The sequence below is a fragment of the Scylla paramamosain genome, unplaced genomic scaffold, assembly GCF_035594125.1.
Source record: "Scylla paramamosain isolate STU-SP2022 unplaced genomic scaffold, ASM3559412v1 Contig1, whole genome shotgun sequence".
Taxonomy (NCBI): Eukaryota; Metazoa; Arthropoda; class Malacostraca; order Decapoda; family Portunidae; genus Scylla; species Scylla paramamosain.
Window position 1 is genome coordinate 434,230 of NW_026973666.1, and position 11,602 is coordinate 445,831.

Here is an 11,602-nt window from a genome sequence, read left to right on the forward strand (position 1 = left end):
GACATCTGTATGGGAACTTTTTTTTTTTTGTCATAATTTTGTTGCCCTTGGCCAGTGGTTCTTACATAAAATAAATAAATAAACAAATAAATAAACAAATAAATAAACAAAATAAAATAATAATAATAATGATAATAATAATAATAATAATAATAATAATAATAATAATAATAATAATAATAATAATAATAGTAATAATAATAATAATAATAATAATGATAATAATAATAATAGTAATAATAATAATAATAATAATAATAATAATAATAATAATAATAATAATAATAATAATAATATAAAAATAAATAAATAGCTTTTTGAAAATCAATTCAAACAATTAGTAAAAGCACATATATCAAATTTATAAAATATCATTAGTATTGTCTAATGAATATACTAAATAGTGACAAGTGAAACTCCCTTTCACATTTCCGTATTGTTTTTGGTCGCTGTTATGCTTAATATGTGTGTAAAATTATCTATTAATTTATCATCTATTTATTATTTATTTATTTGTTTATCCTAAGTATCGTAAAAAAAAAAAGAAAACTGTACATTCACATTGCTACTAACTGGCTGACTTAAGGTCGATGCACACAATAGAGACGGTCAGCGCAAGTCAAGGTCCGTTCACGGTCTAGTCACATACTATTACATGCATTTCAGTGGAAGCATTCACACTGGCGCTCAAAGTCTCCATTGATGTAGTGCTGTTTGGATGGACCGTAACTTGAGCGTGACAGTCCCTATAGTGTGCATCGGCCCTAACACTACCATGAAAAAAAAAGTAAAATACACTAACTACCATCAACTCAGCAGCAATAACAGCAGTACCAGCAACGACCAATACAACCACCACCACCATTCTAATAACTCTAATAACTCTAATAATTCCAAATGTTACAACCTTCCATCAGATGATGCTGGGAGGACGCCTGTACCATAAGACTTCAAAGATAGACGGTGACAAATGGGTGTGCATGGACAAACAATTTAACATTTCTCCAAAGAAATGTCTCGTATTTTCCTTTGGAATTGGTGCCGATTGGTCTTTCGAGGATGAGACTGAAGGAAAGCTGGGCTGCAAGGTGGGTCAATATCCCCTTCCTTTGCCAACAAGATCGTGTAACACACACACACACACACACACACACACACACACACACACACACACACACACACACACACACACACACACAGACACACACACACACACACACACACACACACACACACACACACACACACACACACACACACACACACACACACTTCACCATGGTTAAAGGAGATTAGATCAGTATTCACATATAGTGGCCTGTCAAGTTTGTTGTTAATTCAGGAAATCGTAACACTTTATGGTTGCAATGGCTTTAAGACGAATTTATTTTTCTTTGGTCTGGAAATGTTGGAACAAGGTATGTGTATTTTTGGCAGGAAAGATTAGCTTACAAGATTGGAGACTAAATCACAAATAACTTTGACTAAACTTAGATAACCAGCAAAAGTAGAGAGTTACTAGAATGTACCAAAGGAAAAAAGACTGTGTGATAAGTGTGACTTTTTATTACTAGGGAATACTTTATTCTGTTAGTAAGAGCCAAGCAGTAAGTCAAATGACGCGTGACTTGAATCCAGAGTGTTATTGGATTAGACCAGAAATCAGTCATTAAAGCAGAGTAGCAATATCAACACCTTAAGTATACTTTCAGTAAACATTAATTGAACATTAATAAACATTAATGGTTTATGGTATATTACATAATGGAAATGTATATTCTTAATTAATTATAGTGGGTAATGTAGGAGCTGTGCTCTGTACGGATTTTTAAGTCTGAGCAATAAATTCAATTCAACTCAATTCATATTCACACACACACACACACACACACACACACACACACACACACACACACACACACACACACACACACACACACACACACTATACATGTACACACCCACATACACACACACACACACACACTACATGTGTGTGTGTGTGCGTGTATGTCTTCTGTATGTATATATATATATATATATATATATATATATATATATATATATATATATATATATATATATATATATATATATATATATATATATATATATTGCTATGACCAGATTTACCCCCTTCACAGATGCCACTACATTTGGGTCAGCTTTACCTAGGCTAGCTTCTTGTAAACACGACGCACAAATATGATGAATCTAAGCACCAGCTGGTCCTCAATCACTATTAATTCTTTGAGACCACCACTCGGTTTAACCCAGTTACTGAGAAAGGAATATAACAAATCCCAAACTTAATTTTCCAAGCTGGAAAGAACTAGTGAGTCATGTAGTAGGGAGCAAAGACTATTATAGATGACACACTTATATGAGAGCATAACACCCTGTGGGCTACCTCCCACAAACGGACTACCCATGCCCAACAGGAAAATCTCTTGTCGCCTCGCGAACCACTTAAGACCATCCCGTGGGCCACATTTGGCCAGCGGGCCGTGAGTTTGACACCCCTGCTCTAAAACATATCCCATAACCCTCCGTGCTGGCTCTCCGTCACTCTCTCTATGCGTGCGTCCTCTCTATACTGAATAAAGTCACCCCTCCCCCCCGACTAACACCCCGAAACAAAAGGAAGACAAGGGCTCATCCGCGCGCTCACAGGCATCAGTTCAGTCACATGATAAAGAGGAAAGGGGTAAAATGGGGGAGAGAACGGGAGGTGGAAGGTAGCACGCACCGCACCCTCACCCATAAACAAGCTCATTCTAAGGCAGAGGTCGGCAACCCAGAATTAAAGAGCCACTTTCTTCAGACTTGACAGATACACAGTGCTGCTGGAGCCACAGCGTAAAATCTATTACAAATGTAGATTAGGAAACCTAATAAATTCCCTCCATACGAAAGTTAAGTGATATAACCATAGACAAAATAATCATACAAATTGCACCGTAGTACTAGTAACAGTAGTAGTAATAGTAGTAGTAGTAGTAGTAGTAGTAGAAGTAGTAATGATAATAATAATTATTATTATTATTATTATTATTATTATTATTATTATTATTATTATTATTATTATTAATGATGATTATATCAATAGTAGCAGCAGCTGTCATAAAATAAAACATGATAGTAATTAAGTAGGAAGACACTCGTTTAACTTTGTAATTCTATGATGGTAGCAAGTAAACAAATATAGTATATTATTTTTCATACATGTTAAGTGTACTTACTATATCAGTATCTGGTCACCATGATGAGTTTAAACCGGAGACAGAGAGAAAGAGAGAGAGAGAGAGAGAGAGAGAGAGAGAGAGAGAGAGAGAGAGAGAGAGAGAGAGAGAGAGAGAGAGAGAGAGAGAGAGAGAGAGAGAGAGAGAGAGAGAGAGAGAGAGAGAGAGAGAATTAAGTTTTAATTAATGTGATTTCTGCTCCTGTTTCTTTGGAGAGATGCTCAATGTTTAGCAAATATGTTGTCGTTTTGAGTTTCAGGCAGGATTGCAGGCTTGTATCATTCAGTCGGCTGCGTAGTTTGTTTTTTTATAAAGTTCATGCTAGAAAACAATTGTTCACACAGGTAAGTAGATTCAAATATAGAGAGAATGCCAAAGGCATATTTTTTCATGTGTGTGTAAGTGTCTGATAAGGAATTCCACACTTCATACACAATCTGATCTCGGTTTTGTAGCCCAGACAATTCAGTCCATTTGTGTTGAAATGCCAGTGTAGCATGTTGTTTCTCCAGGTTTTCAAAATCGGAGACCATGCCTCTGAATTTTGAAGTCCATAAGTCTTTTCCTTGCAAATCAGCTAATTCCAGTTCCAGTTCCGCTTGATTCACTCCAGTAAAAGCTGAAAAATTGAGTGAGTTTGCATCTGCATCCAGGGGGTTGATCACAAATGACAACGTGGCCTTTTCTTTTCTGAATTCTTGAAAACGTCCTTCAAAGGATTCTTTTTTTCATTTTCATTAGTGCATTTTTATGATATCAATATACAGCTCAAAGTCTGTTCCTTCTCCAAATTGCTTTAATGAAGGAAAGTGAATCTGAGAGCCTCTCTCAACATCTCTAACAAACAAAGATAGTTTTCGTTCAAAGGAAAGGACTTCTTCCAAAAGCATCAGAGCAATGTTTCCCTTTCCTTGTAGTTTCCTGTTGAGCTCATTTAAATGTGAAGTGATATCCACCAAGAAGTGAAACTTCTGTAGCCATTCAGGATTTGTAAGGTATACATATTCATGGTGTCCTTTCTCCTCCAGAAATTTCTTCACTTCCTCAAGGCATGCTGCAAAACGTGCAAGCACCCGACCACTTGAAAGCCAACGGACTTTGTTACGGAAGAGGAGGTCTGAATACTGGGAATCGACTTCTTCCAGAAGTTCACGAAACTGTCAGTGGTTTGCCATTATTTTGTCCATTACTTCAGTGAACTCTGATGGGCAAGTCTGTGCAGACAATGTCTCTTGGTGAACGATGCAGTGAAATTATATTACTTCACGATTCAGGTCTCGGTTTAAGAGGGAAACAAACACCTTATGTATCCCTGTCATACTCGGTGCACCATCAGTTGCAACAGAAATAATGTGGTTGATCTGAATTCTTTTTTCCTTAAGACAGATTATAATTGTTGAAAATATATCCTCACCTCTAGTTTGACCAGTGAGAGGCAACAAGTCAAGGAGTTCTTGTGGGCCTTCAGAGTTGACATACCTGCCAAGAAGAGTATGCAGTGTCCAAGACGTATGCAATGTCGTCAACATCACATGACTCATCACAAGCAATTAAAAAGCCACAGGCTGAATTGATGTCCACAATTTGCTGATTGGTGATGTCTTGTGCAAGTTCCAATGCTCTGTCCCTCATCGTTTTAGCAGACAATGGCACATACTTAATTTTCTTAATTATTTCATCCTCGTTTTTTTCTCTGAACAAATGCATTGCTGCATTGATGAAACAGTCTTTTATATATTCATCATCTATAAAAGGTTTTCCACGTTTTGCTATCTCATGACATCACAAAACTGGCAGTAGTTGTATCGTTGGAGGACTTCACACATTTCGCGAATACATTCTGACTCTGCTTTGCTCTGAGCTACAGTTCCTCCACAACTTTCTTTCTGGCATCTCCAACTGGATAATTTTCAGCAAACTCAGTGTTTCCTCTGAAAATGCCTCTCAAGATTGGATTTTTTATTGTTGGCCAGTTCTTCATTGCATACGAGGCACAAAGGTTGCCCTCTAGAATTCTGAACAAATGCAAAATGCTCGGTCCATTCACTCCTAAACTCTCTATTTTCATCTTCAATTTTCCTTCCTCGATGCCATTTCTCCAGTAATTGATTACGACTTCATATCTTTCACTGAAGAAAAGGTCGTAATAGCAGCAGCAGCAGCAGCAGCAGCAGTAGTAGTAGTAGTAGTAGTAGTAGTAGTAGTAGTAGTAGTAGTAGTAGTAGTAGTAGTAGTAGTAGTAGTAGTAGTAATATAGTAGTAGTAGTAATATAGTGGCAGTATAGTAGTATAAGTAGTAGTTAGTAGTAGTAGTAGTATAGTAGTAGTAGCAGCAGCATCAGTACTGGTATAGTAGTAGTAGTAGTAGTAGTAGTAGTAGTAGTAGTAGTAGTAGTAGTAGTAGTAGTAGTAGTAGTAGCATAGCAGTACTAGTAGGAGGAGGAGGAAAAATAGCCGTCCTAGTAACTATGGGAATGCGTTTTCACTGAACGAGATGCCTGCTTACACTGCCAGGCAGTGCTGGGCAGAGGCTAGGGGGTGGTTGGATGGACGTGTATCATACAGGAATCATATTCGTACTATAGACGTAGACCTCGCGCCTCGTCTCTCTCTCTCTCTCTCTCTCTCTCTCTCTCTCTCTCTCTCTCCGTGTCCTACGATAGGTTAGACAATTTATGTAGGTGGCAGGAGCCGCACATGTCTCTTGAAAGAGCCGCACGCGGCTACGGAGCCGCAGGTTGCCGACCTCTGCTCTAAGCCAATGGTTCCCAACCTATGAGTAATTACCCTTAGGTGGGTAATTTTGAGAATTTGAGTGGGTAATGAAAGGATGAGAATATTGTTAGGTGTGTGTGTGTGTGTGTGTGTGTGTGTGTGTGTGTGTGTGTGTGTGTGTTAAAATGTTATTGTTTGTGCAGTATGTGTGAGAGAGAGAAAACGGAGAGAACGGACTTGTCTCATACGGGGCAAGCAGCAGGTGGTGGGCGCGGAGTGAGCCACAGCATATGTGCCATGCATAGACAGTGCCATGTATAGACAGTATCATGCTGTGAGGAAACTGCCTGAGGCTGTGACTGAAAGGAGATTCAGTGCCCGCCCTGCGGGATGATTGCGGGAGTGCCTGAGGTATGCGTCCTTTTACTGTGTTTGCATCCTTGTACTGTGCACACCAATAGATAACACAGGTCTTCCCGCCATCCCAACCCCTATAGGGAATTTTGATCACGTGCACATTTTGGAGCGCGGTGCTGCCGACGTCACAGGGTGGAAAACACCAAGTGTTGAGATGTCGCGATAGAAAACGGGTGTTAATGGAAGATTTTATGGAATGAACTTGTTTCGGAAGTGTAATCAATATAATGGGCTTACACCATATTGCCTATGAAGTTAGCGAAATTTTCATGACATGATAAATTAATACTAATTCATACAACAGCACCTTGGAATACGAGTTTGACAAATAAAAGAGAAAGTATCAGTTTAACTCACTTATTTTACCAGGTCTGATATGTTCATACTTAACCCTACTTTAGTTGATAATTTACATCACAGCAGGTTTTAATGTACCCAGTGTCACTTGCATGACAGCCTCACAATATGAAAAAAAAAATAACCTTCATCTTTTGGAAACCTATAAAACACCAGCCTACGTTCTACGTCAGTTCTCATTTCTTGGGGAGACCCGCCTTTCCCACTTGACCGCTGTGAACCTGCATGCCAGCTTCTCCGAATTTCTTCCCAGTGACGTCAGTTCCAGGTCTCTGATCATGCGCTCTAATAAAGACTCGGGCGAGCATGTGGGCCCAGATGAGTTGAGCTGTCTATTCTATTGGCCTTGGTACTGTACGGTTCATTAAGTGCTCATTAAAGTGTCCGGTTTCGCAAAACAAATTCTTTGGTTTCGTCTTTGTCTGTCTGTCCTGTCCTGTGACTGATTATATCACATTATCCATCACCCCGCTCGGCAAAGCCACGTCGGACCCACAAACACGGGTGTTTCTGGCTGCCGGGCGTCCTAAGGGCACGGCGCAGCAATATTTTCAGGACTAACCCAGTTGAGGATTATAGAAAACTGAGACTGGTATTTATATTAAATTTAATATTTAGAAAAGAAAAATAAATTGTTGGCAACTTTGCCTGAAATGCCCGACGGAGGTAGCGATGGCTAACTCTCGATCGAATGATTGCATTCAGCGGTTTACCACCATTTCTTTGTCATAGATATATAGAGTTCTACTGCATTTACACTTGAAGTGGGTAACACAAACTTGAAGAAGTCAGTAAACAGGTAATGTAATGAAAAAGGTTGGGAACCACTGACTGCTCTAAGGAGACTGCAATCTTGAAAAATCACTGTTCACTTATAGGGGAGGGGGGCGACTGAATAAAATTGAACTAGTCTACGGGGAGGGACAATCACATGGCTGTGGGACAAAAGGGACTGGGCGAAAACTTAAGAGGAATGACTGATCAATATATAACTACACAAAACGAAGAATGAGTGGGCATAAGCTAACGTACTTCAGGCTCTCTCTCTCTCTCTCTCTCTCTCTCTCTCTCTCTCTCTCTCTCTCTCTCTCTCTCTCTCTCTCTCTCCGCTGTTTCTCGCCTCTCTTTTTGTTCTCTTTACTTCCGTCTTCTCTCTACAGCACCACTCATAACAATATATATATATATATATATATATATATATATATATATATATATATATATATATATATATATATATATATATATATATATATATATATATATATATATATATATATATATATATATATATATATATATATATATATATATATATATATATATATATATATATATATATTTTTTTTTTTTTTTTTTTTTTTTTTTTTTTTCCAGTAAAATTTCAGGGAGATGTAAAATTTATATTCATGATTGAATAAAACTGTATAAAACATTTCCACCAGAGGGAAAGAATAGAACTGCGCCGACTAAGGAAGTTACAAATTTGGAGGGCAGTCCGTGAGGCCAGTTTACTTTCTCCCATCAGGTGTTTGCCTTTGATCCCACCATCAACAAAGAAACACACAACCGAACGGAAAAAATAAGTTTCTTCAACTTGGGCATTGGTGACTCCAACAAGACTGGACCTACATTCAAAGTAAAGGTAATACGGCTTATATCAGTGATGATAAAGTTCTCTGTCTTAATCATAATTCTCTTCTGGACCTGTGAATAATATTTGTTAATTATCTTATTTGCTAGACGTTTTATATGTTAAACGTTTATTTTTTTCCGTTTTTTATGTTTATATTTTTATATATACACGTATTCATAACTTATGCATCTAGGAATGCATGAACTACACGAACCATCTCCTCCATTGCTTTATTAGACTCTTGATAGCTTTGCTCTGGGGTGAGCTTCTGTGAAGGATGAGCGTAGGACATGAAACTTTAACTGCAAATAATATATAGGCAGTGAAGTGAATGGGACGTCCTAGGGCACTTCAGCCACGCAGACTGCGGTGCTGAGCAAAAAATTTCCTGGTTTCCTATCTGTTATTCTTATAGCTAGAGTTAAATTAGCAATCAGCGTGGTGCGGTAACGAAAGAGTACATGTCCATCCCTAAGTCGCTTTCTTGTCGGTAGCCTCCCTAATTCTAATTTCGTGATGGAAAGGAATATGAGGCTTAAAAGACATGAAATCAATTGCAATCGAGGTTAATGCAAAGGAAGTAGACTTACCCCAACTCTTGGTTGTACGAGCCAGAGAGACTGGCAGGCTGCAGCCGCACAGATTTCAGCTGACGGGAATTTTTCGGGCAGAATAGGCAGTGCAGCCGTATCTGACAGCAGTAGTCAGTCCCCCTGGTCTGCCCAACAGTTTGCTCCGCACTTGTGTGGAAGGTGTACAGTGAGTTACTGACAAATCCGGGCTTACTTTCTCTCTCTCTCTCTCTCTCTCTCTCTCTCTCTCTCTCTCTCTCTCTCTCTCTCTCTCTCTCTCTCTCTCTCTCTCTCTCTCTCTCGTTGAGCAGTGTTTGCTAAGTACAGGGAAGACAGGAGTCGATGATTCTCAGTTGATATTAAGGAGGATTAACGTCCCATTATAATTATTACTGTTATTTCTCTAATCATGACTCGTGAGACAAGGATAGATTATGCACTGCAATGAGGGATTTCGAACATAAGTTATAAAGAACTGACTTTGGAGAACGGCAGGATTGCTAAACATACAGTTTTACGCTTAAAACTAGCATTCTTTTTAGTACGGTGATCGTTAAGGAACAGTTGACACTCTTGTCATTAATTACTAGAGTTCAAGGCACTTAACTTGTTTTATGTTCTGTGTTTATGGGATAGATTACATATGTGACTCTTCTACCGTTCCTTTCAAAGCCTCTGTTTCCAGACACATTGGGTGAACTTATGTCATACTTCTTCACAATAAGCAAATTCACCACCCCACAAAGACCTCTTTTTCTTTTTTTTTTTTTTCTTTCTCTCGAGAAAGATGGGAGATGGGTGTCCTTTTTTTTACTTGTGAGGCTTTGATAGCCAGTTTCCTCCCATGGTGGCAAAGCAGGATTTTTTGAATGACGCCTTCGTAGAGGCTCATATTACACTTCTTTCCCGTCCAGTACTACTCACTGTTGGAGACAGGAGGCATACGAGTATTCCATCCATTCTACGATACCTTTAAATATGGCTAGCCTCAGGTAAGACTCGCACTCAGATCACCCAGAGCCCAGACCGATGTCCGAAAGCTAACCGCTTGGCAGTCGCTTTCCCTAGTGGCGCGGTTAGTTGTCTTGTATATTTATGATACATATTTGAGATTTGGTGTTCCGTGCAATATAAAACTGAAATCTGGTAAGCCAATAGACGCTACGACTAGTATAGATTTACTGTCCTTGCTCAAATATTTTGATGAATGACCGTGTGCTTCCTGTGGCTGCCTGCTTCCTGTGCTCATCTGGGGTGACCTCGCGATGGTAACGACAATGTGCCTTTGTTCAGCAGCACTATCCGGTGATGGTCTGGGTATAAATGTAACATGTATGTACTCGGCGGCCGGAATTTGATTATTAGACTAATTTAAGCAGAAGTTAATAAAACACTGCGTTATCTGCAGACAAACCGTTACTGCAACATCCTCAGCGGGCTTGGTCACCTCAACAGCGTCATTGATATCCTCAAGATCGACATAGAGGGAAGTGAACTTCGCGTCTTTAGAGATGTCCTAGAGGGCACACCTAATCTCCTTAAAAATGTTAAATTTATAGCAATGGAGGTGCACATTGGAGGAAAAACCACAGGTAATGTTCACATAAATATTACTTTGTAATTACAGTAAATATATTCTTATTTTCATGGTAACAGCACAAAAAGAACTTTGATTCCTCTTTAAATTTAGGAAGTTATTTAAAGAATCAGATTAAGAGGTTTGATGTGTCATCAACTTTTATCTATTTATTTGCTTTTTCGCATTTCATTGCACTTGTACAACACTTAAAACTTTCTTTCAGAAATTGGAAGAGGTCATAAAGCATTCTGGAAATACTTTCAACTGTTGGATTGTTTTGGCTTCAAGATACTGTACAGTGCTATCAATCCTTTCTCTGGCGGAAGGGTGGTGAATGGGAGGCGCCGCTCTTGCTGTTATGAAATAGTGTGGGTTCAAGACCGTAGCTGGTAATGTCCACACCCATAGCCTTCATTCACTCTCACTACTGGAGACAACAACGAAATTACAAGAATAGAGTTTGAAAAATTCAGTCAGGTGCTCCAATCTTCAGCGAATGGCAAGTAATATGTTTTATATTTTATTAGTATTTTGTGATGCGGTTTTATGAAATTAAGTTTTTTAATCAAAATACTTAATTTTAATATGTCTTGTTACTGTACATTAAATACTTAGACTGTACATGTAAGTTTTGTTTCCTTTCAAGTAAGCAAGTAACTTCAAACGCAGCCTTCCCACAGCTGCCACTCAATCTCGGGACAGCTTTCCCGAGGCTATACCGATAGCCTTGTACAGGACAAAAACGAACGAGTCCAGGTCACTCGTGAGACATATACAGCTACAGCCTGAAGGCTGTAGCTGTATATGACACTCCTGTCTCGTAAAGCTGGAGAAAATATAAACCCAAACTTACCCAAACAGTTGGAAAGGACGCAAGCAACCACGTGCTAGGGTGGAAACAGATAAGACTGATTCCACAAAATAAGGCCTTGATATTCTGGGAGCAACCGTCCACAGAAGCTACCACCCACGTTCTCCAGGATATTACAGCTTTCTTGTCCGAGTTCACCCTGTATCCAATTCCTGTCACCTTGCAATTGATGAGTCTCGAGAGAAAAACAGACAACTTAACACGAAACACAAA

At 38.9% G+C, this 11,602-nt stretch overlaps 1 protein-coding gene across 2 annotated transcripts in view; it reads left to right on the top strand.

Moving 5' to 3' along the window:
• The window catches only part of LOC135095734 (probable methyltransferase-like protein 24), a 42,897-nt gene extending 31,764 nt beyond the window's left edge, over positions 1-11,133 (top strand). For both annotated transcript variants that reach the window (XM_063996781.1, XM_063996783.1), the window contains exons 4-7: positions 918-1,088; positions 8,260-8,376; positions 10,348-10,531; positions 10,742-11,133. In XM_063996781.1, coding sequence (XP_063852851.1) covers positions 918-1,088; positions 8,260-8,376; positions 10,348-10,531; positions 10,742-10,911 — 642 coding nt within the window. In that variant the 3' untranslated portion in view covers positions 10,912-11,133. The remainder of the gene's footprint in view (positions 1-917; positions 1,089-8,259; positions 8,377-10,347; positions 10,532-10,741) is intronic.
• Positions 11,134-11,602: the final 469 nt, after the last annotated feature.